General features: G+C 35.9%; 1 protein-coding gene and 1 pseudogene across 1 annotated transcript in view; both read left to right on the top strand.

Annotated features, from left to right (window-relative positions):
* Positions 1–1,222: 1,222 nt before the first annotated feature.
* On the top strand, positions 1,223–1,378 carry LOC129225327 (U4 spliceosomal RNA; annotated as a pseudogene).
* Positions 1,379–8,949: 7,571 nt separating this feature from the next.
* Positions 8,950–16,725, top strand: part of LOC129224791 (uncharacterized) — a 226,383-nt gene continuing 218,607 nt past the window's right edge. Inside the window, exons 1-2 of the mRNA XM_054859340.1 lie at positions 8,950–8,957; positions 9,015–9,227. Coding sequence (XP_054715315.1) covers positions 8,950–8,957; positions 9,015–9,227 — 221 coding nt within the window. The remainder of the gene's footprint in view (positions 8,958–9,014; positions 9,228–16,725) is intronic.

Raw genomic sequence — 16,725 nt, 5'->3', positions numbered from 1 at the left:
AGAAAACTAGATCCAAAATCGCTTCCTCTCGAGTCCCCTGAGTTACAACTTGATCTAAGAAACAATCACCAATTACTTTTAAAAATTCCTCTTCTTTGCCATTACCAGGATAAAAATTATTCCACTCAATACCCGGAAAATTAAAATCGTCCATTATGATGACGGATCCCTTACTGGACATGTCACAAATAATGCGAAGCATTTGTTCATTTTGTCCCTGGCTTGAACTAGGTGGCCTATAAATGTTTCCAAAGCGCAATTTTTTGCCCTTCTTGCTCATCAACTCCAGCCAAACCATATCAATATCAGTAGATTTATCATTTATGACCAATTTATTGCAAATGAAATTGTCTCCAATATAAAATAAAACACCACCACCTCTTTTGCCTACTCTATCTTGTCTAAACAAATTATATCCAGCAATATGTAATAAATCTACATCAAATTCGGTAGCCCGTGTCTCTGTAATTCCAATAACATCCAACTTCTCATCTATAATTATGCTTTTCAATTCTTCCATCTTGTTCCTAATACCGCGAGCATTGGTATAGTAAACTTTAAAACTGCAAAAATTGCTTTTATTTAACAACCTGAAATTTCCTAAATCACAATTGTTATAATTACTACTCTTGTTCGACACTTTATTTCCATTTCTGGTAATACTCAAAAAATTATCGTCCTCTCAATACCTGATGCTTGAACCATGCCCCCCCCCCCATTCAAACTTAGTTTTTTGACTCCGAAGCCCCTAAAATCAAACCACTAACCATTTTGACCACTGTAGAGCTTAGATGCAGGCCATCCCCGTATTGAAAAAAAAAAAAAAAAATCTCGCTGTTGGGGAAAAAAAGAGAAAGAAAAATAACTAAGGGGCGGTCCACAAAGATGTCACACTTTAAGGGGAGAGGGAGTTTCATGAAATTGTGACTGTTTGTGACAAGTGGAAGGCAAGGGGTAACGAAAAGTGTGACATCAAGTATTTTGTAAAAGAGTATGTTTTTGAAAACTGGCGTGTGATAAAGAGGGAGGGGATAATAAGGTTAAGTGTGACCGTGACACGCTGTGACAAAAGAGGTGTGGGGATCAAAAATTTTGAAAAAAAGTGTGACAGCATTTGTTGACAGCCTCTTTTTATATCATTTTAAAATAAAAAAAATGCGTAAGAAAAAATTTGTTCGAAATTAATCTGACGACTAAAATTCCTATAACAATTTTAAAAAAAAGCTTTGTTCTGAGGCAGTGCCCATAGCAAGTGAGGTTCTACTGAGGCGTGACTATTGCTGGTTGAAAACAATTTTGAAATAGAAATCATTCATATTTTTCTGCGGTCGGAAAATTAAGATAAAATATGCTTGTTATTTCACAAAAAAAAAGATAATAAAAACAAATTGTACTCTGAATGTGGGAAAATGAGCCTGAGAAATCTGTAAAAGAACAAAAGAGAGAGAGAGAAAAAAGTTCATCCAAAAACTTTAAAGTTGCATTTTAAAATTCCTAGGGGTTGTTTACTAAGTATTGCCAAGCCTGTTTTTTTTCCTTTTTCGATGCAATTTTTTTTTTTTTTTTTTGAATTTTTTATTGGAATAACTTAACGTTTCTCGACAAGGCTTTGCCTGTGGTAATAATTTGAAAAAAGTTACCTGCAAGCCGGTTTTCACTGCAACAACTTTCAGCGTAAGAAAAATTTTACGAAATACAAAAAAAAGTAAGTTTTAAAGCAGCAAGTATAACTTTAAACTAAAGCATTAAGCATGCTCGTACCAAATAACGCTAGAAGCGGTGTTGAAAAACAGATAAAATGAAATGTGTGAAAGTTAAAAAGCATAAAAATCTAAAACATACTAAAAAAAATCAGGATATTTTTCTACAGGATCGTCAAAAAGCTTTAAATTAAGATTTAGATAGTTTTTAAGTCGGATTTCGAAAATTTTTGGGCGGTCACAGTGACCTCCCATGACCTCTCTTCGGGGCACACCTGACAGCAAGTCTCTTTTTAATTTCCCAAAAAAGTGTTTTTTGGATTTCTTTCCTTTTTAAAACTGGTAATTCAGATTACTTCAAGCTTCATTTCCCCACTTCCGCGCATAGAAATTGAGACATTAAAGATAAAATAGGGTAATTTTTATACAACTATTTCTATCATTCGGAAAGTTGTTTTTCACTAGTCGGGAACGATTTATCTAAAATTGAATTTCCACGGTCTTTCATAATATTTAATCAAACTTTTATAGCTTGGAGCAAGATTTGACACAAATTCAATTCTTCTCTGGGAGGAATAAATAGCAAAAATCTATTCAAAAGTTCAAAATAGATTATTTTATTCCTGTTTTAAAAATACTATCGACATCTGAAAAAGGCAAATTAAACAAAATTTAAAAAAAAAGTAATTCTCAAATATCAACAAGTTTTGTAACATTTTGAAAAATAATGCATTGAATGAAATTTCTTCGAAGTTCCTTCAGCGATTAGAATTTTAATAATAGCTTTAAAACACTATATCCTTGAGTCGTTTTAAAAATCGAACGTTACTTGTTAGACGATGTTCTTGACTTGTCAGACGATGAACGCATCCCCGAAATCAACTAGTGAGAAAAGAAGATGGAAATTAGCTTTTTTTTTTATCTTTATGTAGTTTAAATCATATTTTGGTTAAGTCATCACAACTATAAGCTGCATAAACATTAACTAAAATCTTCGGTAGTTTTTCTATGGAAACAGAGCTAGAAAAAATCCAGACAAAGGAATGATTGTACTTTGAAAGTTTGCTTGTAATAGTAAAATATCGTTTCAAAGTATTTCTAGCATTTATTATATTAGTAAGAATACTTTAATCCAAGCTCGCATTACCCAATAGGTCAACCTAGGCCCTGGCCTAGTGGCGCAAGCCGAAAAGGACGCACGTCGCAGAGGGGGTAAAAATAAACAGCTTGCTGGGGGGGGGGGGAACCGACACGTTAGTATATGGAGAAGCAAAAAAATTTATCAAGAAAAGATTGCAACCAGCGCTACAGGCATAAAACAGCAATTGGAGGGGGAGGGGGGGGGTTGCTTAAGTCGAGGTCCTTTTTAGGTCAAAGCATATAAGTTTCAATGTCTCTGATTTGAACAATAATTTCTTAAAAATATAGCTTTGACAAGAGACGGACGGAGAGCTCTCCAACAGGGCGCCAACCTTGACTCCTAAAAGGCGCACAGTTTCGAAGGTGTAAAAAAAAAAAAAATGCACGCGTTCTTGGGCGAAATGGAAAAAAAAAAAAAAAAAAAAAAAAAATCCGAACTCGCACAGGTTTGAGGGCGCCAAAAGAAAGGAAAAAAAAAAAAAAAAAGAAAGAAACTGAAGGCGCACCGGCCCTCGGGCCGATACGCCGGTGGCGAGCTAGTTCGCCCCTGGCTTTGCCAAGGTAAAAAATTTATTAGAGGTAAGTCAGACACAGGAAATTTAGAAAAAAATACGACCTAGAAAATATTCAGTTATAAAACTCATTACTGAAACTATTTTTCTCTTGATTCTTAAAATGCGTGAGTAAGTATGTGTTTTGCAATTAATAATTAATTAATTCATATTTATTTATGAGTGCCAATCATCAGGGGCACCAGAAATTATTATTTTTTGGGGAGGAGGAGGGGGAATTGTCAGTTTAACAAATGAAACTTCAAATCTTACCGAATGACAAAATACGAGCATGCACAGCACGTATCAACATCTAACGAAAATAGAAATCAGAAATTAAGACATCCTTACAAACAAAAATAATATTATGTGGTCTCCGAATTTTCCGAACTGTCGGATATTTTTTGTTAAATAAGGAAAGTTTGGATGTAGGTAGCAGTGACCTCCCGTTAGCCCCCTTCGGAGCGCCTCTGGCAATCATATCACCTATTTTGCACAAAATTTTCACCTAAGACTGCTTTAATTCTTTACACGGACATGCATTGCATGCAAGTTCCTAATAAATATTTTTTGTAAATAACTTTTTATACTTTTATTTATAATTATATTGGTTATCGAGGCCAATAGAGTTCGGATATGTGAGGTGGGGCGTAAGTTTGGCCTGGGAGCGTAAATGAATCTTAATACGGCCCTGCTTTAATCTATTATTGCTATATTTAAATTACTTTTGCTTTGCCATTGGGTAAGGAAAAGAAATACAAGCAAGTATTTAGGTCAGCGTTTCTTAATTTCTTTGATCAGTGGAACCCTTTTAAATGTTCACCTTTTTCGTGGAACCCTTTTAGTTTTTACCCGACTGCGCGTGCGCGACGCAAAGGAGGGTAATGTGTTTATCAGTCTATGTATGTATGTATGTTCCTATGTGGCGTTCTACAGGCTAAACGCCTTGGCCAATTTTGGTAACTCTTACTTCAATCGATTTATCTTAACCTTGGGAGTGTCACTAAACACATGACAGTAATCAAAAATACCATTTCAAAAGCCAGTTGCCATTTTGTCAGTTTGGAATCGGCGCACGAAGGGTGTCGCACGCCGGTGGCGTGCGACAAATGCAGGTAGTTTTCGATGCCTGAATTTTTTTGTTTACTAAGTCTACTAATTGGGATCTCAATGGCCGAGTGGTCTAAGCAATTGCTTCTCCCACTTGAGGCGGTGAGTCAAGACACCCTCGCTTCGGATGAACTTTCCCCTCTTTCTGATGTAAATTCTTTCATGTGTTCCTTATATGTATTCTGAATTGTAATAAAAAATATATTATGCGTCACGAAGGCAAGACACTAAGATTGTTGTCCTCATCAAAATAAACCCATGCAATAAGCACCAAAAGTCTACTAATTGGATTTTCATCTCTAACATGTTGCATTTGTTTTTGCCTTGATTCAAGGGACTGAGTTTCGTGACGTGTACTTTCTTTTTAGTTTTACGGACGACGTTTCCGATTTCGCGTCATCATGAGTTATACAGACTGTTTATATAGCTTTGCTGTGGTTGACTTAAGTTCGCTCATTTTTGTCGAAGATCAAGCACATGTAGCTTTAAGCCAAGTTAGGTCCCTAGAGGGACTAATTATCAGTAGTTTAGAAGACTGCAAGTTACTTAATAAACCTCATGATACAAACAAACTCTCTCAATGAAATGACAAGATTAAGAAATGTACCGTCTTATAATCATAATGACTAAGTCAATGAAAATTAACTAAAAAGTGTAAAATAAAAAATTATTAAATAAAAACAAAAAACCCGACTGCGTAAACCCCCCCCCCCCCAAAAAAAAAAAAAAAAAAAAACTAAAAAGAATAATGTATAAGACCAGTAGTTTATTATGTTATTAGGTACTACTGAATAACTACACCGTTGAAATAGTTTTATAATCATACACAGGTAAGACAAATCATAAATTCAAAAGCAGAATAGAAGGATCAACAGTCGGGGCCCATTCCTTTCTAAATCAAGGAACCTCGTAAAATTTGAATGGGCCCCGACTGTTGATCCTTCTATTCTGCTTTTGAATTTATGATTTGTCTTACCTGTGTATGATTATAAAACTATTTCAACGGTGTAGTTATTCAGTAGTACTTAATAACATAATAAACTACTGGTCTTATACATTATTCTTTTTAGTTTTTTTGGTTTTTACGCAGTCGGGTTTTTTGTTTTATTTAATATATATATATATTTTTTTGTCAATAGTTTGCAGTGGCGTAGCCAAGGTTCTGTTTGAGAGGAAGCCCAGGTTCTTATCCCAAAGAGACTATCACATTAACTATTAGTCGTTAAAATTGATAATTAAATAAATTTCATTATAGACCATGGTAATTATTGCTAACTGCTAATTATTATGTTTTAATTTAAAACACCCAAACACTCCTGTTTGCATAGGCGGCAGATGCCCCAAAAAAGTGGTGGTCAAAGGAGGTGCGGGAGGGGGCAGGTTTGGTGGGCGACACACCCTTAAAACTAAATTGTTTCTTCAAAAATTGGGCTATTAAATTTTTGCGTCATTATAAATTCCTTCTTCCAAAAATTCGAGAAACGGACAAAAAAGCTGGACCAGATGGCCATAGAAGATTTCCTCATACAAAATAAAAGTTGAATTTCAATTTTTACGAAATAATAACATGAAAAACGCATAAAACAAGCACTTATTAAGTCAATTCTTTCATTAAACACGTAAATAAATCATCACTATAATTATTCATTCGACCCTTATTTTTGAACTTAGAAAAGTGGAGGGGCTAAGTCCCTAAACTGCTGAAAGTGAGAGGGCAATTGCGAACCTTGCCCCCCCCCCCCCTCGTACGAGCCGCCTATGCTTATTTGTGATTCTGAGTATCTTTAAAAGGGATAAATAACCTCAGAATTTATGCATGAGTTATATGATTAAAATATTTTCTTAGTTAGGAAAAGAAATACTAATGTGTGTTTTACCTACAGTAGTGTTAATAAATCACTGAAATTTATACAGAAACAGTTTGTTGAACTTAACAATCTCTTAATTTACAACATTTTAAAAAGTTATATATAAATCAGAGACTTTGATGTCACTGTATGTTATGTTGACTTAAATTTATCCTCACTCGTTAATTGTTAAAATTGTGCTTTCAACTGCTGCCATAGATACTGGGAGAGTGGCTAGTACTAATAGTAGAATATTTGAAATTTAAGTCAAAAATCGTAATTTCAGTCAATATTTGGTAATGATGGAGGAAAGGGAATTTGGGGTGTCCTTCAATAAGTTTTTCAACATTGAAGTCACTTTTATACTATCTTTGGTGATATTAGAGCGTCAGTAGCTTCTTCCGGAATACTTTCGAAATTGAATTGTTTAAAAGTGAGAAGGAGTTGCTTTATGACTGATCGTGCAAAAATTTCGAAGTTGAAAATTAAAGGCACAATTTCAGGCGACGAATAATATTATTCCTTTATTGGCTAACCCTGATGGGTAATAAATCTCAGATTAGTATACGAAAGTAAACGTATATTTGTTTTTATTTTTGGGAAAGCGTTTTTATCGATTTTTTAAGTGACAAATTCGAGAGATGTGGACATGAAAGTCTCATTGAACCCATGAGAGAACTTCGTGGAACCCTGGGGTTCCGCGGAACACAATTTAAGAAACACTGCTTGAGGTTATCCAAAACATGTTATTCACATTTGACACTACCTTTTTAAGGGTGGGAGGTAGAAGGAGTTTTTCTCTGGTATTTATACACTTGTATATATTATGCTTCCTTCAGTCTCAGAAAAGTATTGAATAATCAGAGATACTCATAGGCAATTATAGACAACGTTATTTCACAAGCCTGTTTTCAAACAATGTATTTCAAATTAAAACTTTTGATCCTGGAAAATGGAAAAAATAGCAATTGGAATTTTTGAAATATGTTTTGTAATTTTTTTAATACAAAATGTTTAGTAGTCTAAATGAAAAGAATCAAAATAATGTAGGTAAGCATCTCTTCTTTTCCTACCATTTTTTTATTTCCGCCATAGATTTGTTTTTAACGATTTGATTTTTCTCTCCCTTGTTTTTGTACTCCTTCAAAACAAATTTTACTCAATTAAAAATTTGAGGGAGCATTTTCATGCCTTGAAAATTTATCGAGCAATACCTGTGACGGACATTAACACTTGATGGACTAGGTGGGAAGTTTCCTCACTGTCGTGTAAAGGGTTAAACAAATTCTCAGCTTATATGAATGGTGTAATATTTTTCAAAGCTATGTAAGTCATCGGAATCACATTTCTACGACACGGTGCTTACCCAGTGTGTAATCGGTGGACGAAAGACAATGGACTGGAGCGCTGCAATTGTCTTTTTGGCTAATTGTTCACATATCGGTTCACTGTCATCAGGAAAGTTACACAAACGCTTCCACCATGATGAAAGCCCCTGATAACCGCTAAGGGGCCATTCATTAATTACATAAGGGTCCTGGGAAGGGAGGTCAGAAAAATCTATACATAAACCTTACTTTGGGGAGAGGGGGGAGTGGCTCAAACCTATTCTTACGTAATATTTTCCAAGTCGATATTTGATATTAAAATTCGCCAAATGGTTTGGCAGAGGTCATGTTTCTTTTGCACCTGGAAGGTAAAAAACGTATTAGGATGAGCTGTTTGTATTTGTTTTACTAAGAATAAATGGCCTTTATCTTTATCTTTACTAATAATAAATCTGAAAGTCTCTCTGTCCGGAGGATGTCTGGATGTCTGGATGTCTGTGACGCACATAGCGCCTAAACCGTTCGGCCGATTTTCATGAAATTTGGCACAAAGTTAGTATGTAGCATGGGGGTGTGCACCTCGAAGCGATTTTTCGAAAATTCGATGTGGTTCTTTTTCTACTCCAATTTTAAGAAAAAAAATATCATAAGATGGATGAGTAAATTACGAAATTATCATAACGTGGAACCGTAACATGGGCAGAAGCCAATTGGCGAGATACGAAATTATCATAACGTGGAACCGTAAGATGGGTACAAGCCAGCTGCCGAGAAAATTCACCATACATTTTTTGTAAATATACAGGCGAACCAAAAGACCTTTTGATTTTTCTATTACGGGCAAAGCCGTGCGGGTATCACTAGTGTAAAATGTAATAGAAGAATCGCACTATGTATGGCATGTTTTATTTTTAATTCGTATTGCATCATATTATATTTTTGAGCAATAAAACTTTTTGATTTACGTCAAACTGGGAATTTTAGTGTAACTGATCCTTTTCGGACAACATTTTATTATTTTAAAAAACAAAATGGAGTCTTATGTAAGAATAGGGGGGGGGGGGCGGGGGTTGAAAAATCATACATGCCCTTGCATAGGGCGAGGGGGGGGTCAAATTTTTTCAAAATCATCCTTACGTAATTAATGAATGGCCCCTAAGTGCTATCAAATCCACAACAAGCGTTCCCCATCGGGAATACAAACACGAAATCAGAAACCTTATCCCCCGTAATTAGATGCACTCTCTGAGGATGCTTGTTTGTGCCGTGAATGATGAACTTGTGAGGCATAGGGGGTCACCGGTTAATTTGGCTTGTTTTCTCTCTCTCTCTCGGCAGCCATCTCCGCGTGGAACTGCAGAGTCTGAAGCGACGTTTGGTCGGTGGATATGGGTTCGACCTGACCCGCTTCTGCGCCGGGTGCTGGGTGCAGTTCGGCAGGATCACGAGACGCGGCTACACGTGCAGCGTGTGCAAAACGAAGGTGTGCAAGACTTGCAGGCATTTCGTGGGGGCGAGGTATTGGATTTGCATCCTGTGCCACCGGAAAAAGTAAGTCAGTTTTTTAAATTGTCTTTTAACCTAAGAAATGGTACTTTTTTAATAGTAAGTTGGATGAGTATAACGTTTTTGCCATCAACTATCTACAGGGCGATCTGGCAGTTGGTGTCCCCCCCTCCCTTATAGTAAGTTGGATGAGTAAAAGTTTTTTCCATCAACTACCAACAGAGCAGTCTAGCAGTTAGTGTCCCCCCCTAGCAAGTCGGATGAGTATAGTGTATTTTCCATCAACTACCTACCGGATAGTCCGGTAGTTAATGTACTCCCCCCCCCCTTTTATTTTCAACATTATGCTACTTGCGGTTGAATGTTTGTTACACACAGTTACCTTGCTGTAAAGAGTCATAAACATCGGTATGAACATTATCCATGTCGTAACTCAGTTGAATTCTGCAACCATGTTCTCGCAGATGTTTTACGGAGAAACTCACACATGGTTGATTGTACTACCATGGAAAGGTGCAACGCTATATCTGCACGAATGAATTTTTGAGATTTTTGAAGAAATGGCTTTTTATTTCATACTAACAACAGGGAAATGTTGGAATTGAACGTCTTTTTCGTTCTTTATTTTCCGCGGAAACAAAACAATCAAGTTTGTGCAATAAAACCCCAATTGTTATAATTCAACCCCGCCCCCTCCCAAGGGAAAACTATGTTTGCCTCACTACCTCTGATCATTCCCATTTCAACCTTGTTGAGGACTGTGGACTGAGTTAGAATGCTGAGAAAAATAGAGTAATCTGCCTTTTGAGACAAACCTGGAATTTAATGTAGTATATCCAAAACTTCTTTTCAACATTTAAGTGCAATGTTTTCAGAATTCCATTCGTTATTCTCATACCTTGAGGCTCGAACCCAGTTTGCTTGGTTGAAAGGCAACGGTTCGAACCCCTTGATCACATGATGACGGCACCCATTGCAGAAGATGCGAGTGGGATAGCTCCTTTTTCATAATTCAAAGCGTAACCCTTAGGTGGTGACTCTCACCCTTTTATTCACAATCACGCGTTGTTTATCTCTTACCCTCCTATCGGAATTTACTCTCTGTTTTAAGATAAAATATATAATAGCATTGAGAAGATGACGGAGCGCTTCAAGAAGAAACAGGGGTGATTGTGAGTTCATCAAAAAATACCTGAAAGTTTCAAAACGAGACCGGGGGGGGGGACTTTGACCATTATTACTTAAGTACACCTTTGCCATAGTATTAAATAGTTCTGAGTCGAAATATTGTGTGTACATGTGATTAAATTTTTAATGGGTTACAAAGTTACTTTTGAGCTGGTGTTATACAAATTATCTTGATATTTATTTGTACATCTTAAGCGATAGGTGTCCATCTTAAGGCTCTTGCACGTATATTTGATGAGTATTATATAATTTAAAAAAACTGCGGAGGTAGGGAGATAAAGGCATAACAAAAAAAAAAAAAACCATAATTCCGGTATTTTCGGACATAAAAATACCGGAAATACGTCCGAAAATACCGGAAATTCGGTAAAATACCGGAACACAATCACCCCTGCAGAAAAGCTGACATATTCACACTCAGTGCATCACATACCATGAAAGCACAGTCACAGTTCATATTTCACTCCTCCAAAACAAGTTTTAATCTAAAAAAAAATTAATGGAGCATTTTCACGCCTTGAAAAATAATCTAGTGATACTTGTGATGGACGCTAACACTTGCTAAACTAGGTGGGAAGGTTCCTTACTGACGATATTGATATCAATATGTATTTATATTAATATCAATATGCAAGGCATATTGATATCAATATCGTCCGCGTTGTGATTCACATTACCAGCCTATCCAGTATTTTTACTGTTGCAGTACCAGTTATCCCACTCGTTCTACTGTGGTTGCTGGCTGTGCGATGACGCGCTTTTTGTCTATCGTCTCTGCTAGAACCCCTATAACTGGAGAGGCCGACACATCCGCCATGTTGGAGCAAGCGCACAACAGGGAAAGCTACCTTTATTGGCAATCATTCGCTAATCAGGTAACGAGAGAGTCGGAGAGCTAAGGTGAACATTGGCGAAATTTTGGAAACAGTTGGCGTCGTTTCCAGTCTGCCAGTCACTTTACAGACTATTAATTATCCATTTCTTTTTTTTTCTGCATCTGCTGGAAATCTGAAGAGCTGAAATCCTTTTTTGGAGCTGTTTGCACAATTAACAGTCGAACAACCGCCCATTTGAATCAATTTAACACATGCTAAAGGAATGTAAACATCAGCAGCAATGCTATCGCTACGAAGGACTTGATCAAGTTTGCTCCAAAATGGCGGATGCGTCGGCTCCTCTACTATAGGGGCCTCAGTCTCTCCTAGAGCCGCTCTATAGATAGGCCGACGCATCAGCTTAAGTTTAGCCATTTTGGATCGGATTTTTCATTGTTGCACTATTAGAGTTACTCATGGTTTACTACAGCAAAGTTTCGGATTTCTCCAAGTTTGACGAAAATAATATTTTAGTTAATGAACAATTCACGTGCTGCAAATAATTGCTCACAGTGAACAATCTCCAAACGCGATAACTTGCCAGAAAAACCATCACTCAAACACGCGCTCCGATCCAAAATAGCTGATCTTAAGCTAATGCGTCGACTCGTATATATAGGGGCCTTAGGTTGCATTATTTGGACATAACCTCATTTCTGACATTAAAATCTGGAACACGTGCTGCTTTGTGGTTAAGCTTTCAAATGAAAGTTGGGGTTAGGTTGAGAAAGGTACGATATGGGATAAAATTTAATTTTTTGTGTTTCCTCTGCATGTCAATACCAAGGCTAAGCTAAAAAGTAAAGTACAGGAAAGAAAAACACAGGAATTTTTCAAATTTTCAACGACTGTAAAAATTGTGGGATGCCATGTTCTGCACAATTTTTGCTTCTTTCAAAACTCCTACTGTGTCTGCAGTTGCTTCAAAGGAGTATGGATATAAGAAATCTGAACTTCGAATCAAAATGTTTAAAAAAAAAAAGTGAGATAAGAAAAAAAATCAATATAAAACGGTGAAATGGGGGAGAAAAAAATAATGTGATATGAGTAGAATATGTGGACCAATGAACAAGTTCTAGGGTGAATGCCTTATTTTATGGCTATTTCTGGAAAAATACAATGTTATCACTTATTTTAGATCCATTTCCGGAGAGCGAATAAAGATTGCATTGATTTTTTTGACAGTAATATCATCTGTATTAAAAGAAGCAGTTTGAAAAACTAAGTGTCTTAAAATCTGATCATTTCTCCATCATGAGGCTTTGCTTGCAATTTTTTAATTATAAAAATAAGTATGAAGAGATGTTAAGGAAAGTTATTTGTGCCGTATAACACATATTAAAGAGCAAAAAAAAAAGTTTCAAAATGGAATATAAAACCATATTCATAGCATTGTTTATTATAGAATTATGAGAGGCACTCTTACTTTTACAGGGCGGTCTTGATTAAAGTTACACTATTTAAGCTTATGCAGAGCTCGTTCTAATATACGTAGGAGGTTTGACTGCGATGGGGAGGTCCTGGGTTCGAATCTCGGCTCGGGCATGGGTGTACTTTCTCTCTCTCTTTCTCCTGCCCTTGTCTTTTCTTTGTGTGAATGTGTTGTTCCACTTTGAATGGTTGTCTACCCTATAAAAGGGTCCTTATGGAATGAGTGTGTACTAGAGCTGGGCGATATCAGAATTTTAATACCGCGATATATCGCTCTCTAAATATCGATATTTTCGATATATCGATATATTTAGGTCGTTAAATTCAACAGTTTATGGGGGGGGGGACTGCAAAGCCTATTACATAAGTATATGCAGCGGAGAAAAGCCATAGGCCATCTTGGTGAATAAATATTTTAGCAATTTATTCTAATAATATAGCTACAGCAAGGACTCTCATGTGTTTGTGTCAGGGGGGAGGGGGGGATTATGAAGCAGATTATACCACAAAAACGTTCGGAGAAATTACTTTAGAAGAATTTTAGTCTTTTTATTAGTGGGTCGCAATTCTTGAGGGAAAAGAGGACTTGGTAAAATTGAGGAGTGCCATCGCAGTCGGGGGGAATGGGCACCCCTAGTTACATCATCTGCATATTAAGATATGCTACAGAGAAACGCCATTGGACATCTTAAAAAGAAAATATTCCATCGGTTTATCCGAATAATAATAGCTAAAGCAGGCGTGCTCATAGAGGGCGGGGGGGGGGGGGGAGGTCTTGATGCTGGAGTATACAATTGAAATTATCAGAGAAGTTATTTTAAAAGGAGTTTAGCCTCTTCAATAAAAGGTCGCGTTTTGGGGGAAGCGCGATAAATTTGAAGGGGGGGGGGGGGATTTATGGGAATAACAATAGCAATAGCAATATATAAGAATAATAACAGCCCTTGCAAGGGGAAGGGAGGTCATGACGGAGACAATGCCATTAAATTTTTTACACAAGGATTTTAATCCATTAAAAAGATGGTGGCGTTTTTCTTTTGTTTGGGGGGGGTGATAAAATTGAGGGGAGGCACCACACTTGGGGAGGGAAATTAGCACCCCAGATACATCGCATACATTATAAGATCTGCAATATAGAAAAGTCATCGAACATCTTGATAAGCAAATGTTCCAGCAATTTAGTCGAATAATAATGCTTAGAGCAGGTATCCATTCGGTGGGGGGGGGGGGGGAGGAGGGGAAGGATCTTGAAGTTGACTATGACATTGAAATTAGCAGGGAACTTTTTTTAAAAGTATTTTATTCTCTCAAGTAGGAACTTTTTTTTTTGGGGGGGGGGGGGGGCTAGGTAAAAAAAAATGAGGGAGCCATCGCACTTATTGGGGATTGGCAGCCCTAGCATTATGTTCTATATACTAAGATCTGCAACAGAGAAACACCTACGAAAATCTTGAAATGTAGATATTCCAGCAATTTATTCTAATGATGAAGCTGGGATGCCCATTTGAATGGAGGGGGGCATGAGGCTGACAATACCACTAAAACTATCAGAGGAGTTATTTTTAAGGTTGTTAGTTAAGTCCGGTCAGACGATATATCGGACAGATTTAAATCTGAATATCGCTACCGCGGTAATAATATATATCGATACATTACGGTATATCGGTATATCGCTCAGCCCTGGTGTGTACTGTAGAAGTTGGACGTATACCAAATTACGGTACAATTTGAAAAGTGAAGCAGCGTACCCTAAACTACTAGTCTTGCTGGCATACGACAACAACAACTACAAGGGCGTATTTACCCAAGCTTAAATTTGGAAAAATCTCACAATATTACCTTTCCGAAATAAATTCCTTTATACGCTCTTGGAATGTTCAATGCTGTGGTTAGAAAAAAAAAAAATTGGGGGAACTCATTTTGAGTTTTATGTTGACTCACCAATATAAAAGGTGGTTTAAAACCAATTTACATTACATTTGCCATTAGTTTTACAATAAAAACCAAATGTTTCGGGAAGCGACGTTACATCGTGCTTCATAGAACGAGATTTTCTACCATGTGTCGGTATTTTCTGTACAAATTTCCATAGATAATGAAGACTTGTTTGCAGTTTACATTTCATTTTATGAGGCTTCTCTCCTTGTTCTACCAATCCTCAATTTCAAATTAAAGATCATCAAGTAATGGTTGGAAATTTTAAAGGGAAATTAACACCTTTAAAATGCAGCTGATTTCAGATGACTCAAGTCATCTAAGTTTTGTTCAAAGTCAGAAATCTTCAATGTGCCAATATTTTTGTCTTATTCATCTATTGCTATGTTCCGATTTTTACTGAAAATGTTTATGGGATTTCTGTTGATACGTAGTTATTACTAGTCTTCTGTAACTTATCGGCAATGGCGAAATAAAAGTTTTCTAATGATAACAATTTCATATTTTGTGCATTTAAATAGTGAAATATATCACGCAGTTAATATTTAAGCAATTCAGTTTATTTAGAAGTGAAATGTGAAGTAAGTTTCCAAGTTAAAATGCTTTACGTTTGAAAAAGCTGAGAATCCTTGGTGTGTTTTACAGATAGTTTGAACTTCCATATCCTTCTTTAAGAAATATTATTTAAGTAATAGAAAACTTTGCATCGTTATGTCGCACAAATTTGCAGAGCTGCGATTTGCAGAGTTGCTTTTGCGCTGTCTGCAAATTTGTGTGACTAACGTTGTACTATTTAGTTTTACTTCTCTTCGCAAAGTTTTTTATTTATTACTTATAGCATTTAAGTGCTTATTTATTAAATTTATTTTTAGTCATTATTATTGCTGTTCTTCTTTTATTTCCTATAACTATTTGCGTAAAATATTGTACATAGAAAAGCGGTTTAGTAATGTTGAAATCTGTTACTTAACACTTTAATTGGTTAGTCAAAAACTAAAAATGACCTAACTGAACTCATAAGACTGACTAAATAACGAATAAATACTTTTGTGCTTGAAAATTAAATGAATGAATTACCAAGGTTTTAATGCATAAGAATTGCAAATTACTGCAAAATGTGCAATTTTTGTGCATTAAAACGCTGGTAATTCATCATTTAATTCATAAGAGTGACGTTTACCATGCGTGTGTAGCGTATGTACGGTGCTGTACACGCAAGTTGTTTTCTTTGCACTAGCATTACATTATGAGTGAAACAACTTTTACAGAATAGAATGATGATATTTGGCACTAACTCTCGAACCCCATCAAGTTGTATAAAGTACAACAGCTCTATATATATTATCGTTCTGTTTTATTAGGTTTTAAATAACGTTCTTTTTTTATTCGATTTTGAAGTGAAATTTTCAGACAAATTTCCCATTTTGCTATATAAAAAAAAAAAGAAGAAGAAGAAGAAGAAATCCTCACGTGAGTTGAATTAAACCAGTCGAATGGTTTTACTTTTTTTTCTAAGATTAATTTGTTTAAGAGCTAATAAAATTGACGTTCCTTTTTTTTAAAGGACTAAACATTTCAATATTTCAATTCTCCCCTATGACAGAATAAACTCGTTTCATGGTTGCCAATATTTACACGACATTTCTTTTTGCACACTTAATGAAATTACAGGATGTCTGTGAAAGATCTCTACCATTATTACTTTTAATAACATAGCAAAAATACTGACAGGTGAAATGAAACACAGTTTTCTGTAAAAAAAAGGAAAAGCTGTAAACATTTTTCTGGAATTTATTCCCCGAAGTATAGGGAGCTAGTTGCTAGTCAATTAAGCTAAGAAAAGAAAATGGAAACTGCGGAGGAAAGGATGCAGTATTTGCACATAACATTGACAAGTTGCTCTGAAGAAATATGAGAAAATGCATTAACAAACTTATAATGTCCGGGAATAAAATGATATCTGGCCCACGTTTTGGTTTAAAGTCTTGAAACTAGATTTCAGACCCTAATAAAAGATTTTGACCATAATTTTAAATTTTTTGTTATTATAATTTTTTTTAGAAAACTTAATTTGTAAAATATTACATGAATCTGAAATTAACTTTTATAAGCTA

Source organism: Uloborus diversus, chromosome 6 (genome assembly GCF_026930045.1).
Source record: "Uloborus diversus isolate 005 chromosome 6, Udiv.v.3.1, whole genome shotgun sequence".
NCBI classification, from domain to species: domain Eukaryota; kingdom Metazoa; phylum Arthropoda; class Arachnida; order Araneae; family Uloboridae; genus Uloborus; species Uloborus diversus.
This window is presented reverse-complemented; position numbering and strand designations above follow the sequence as displayed.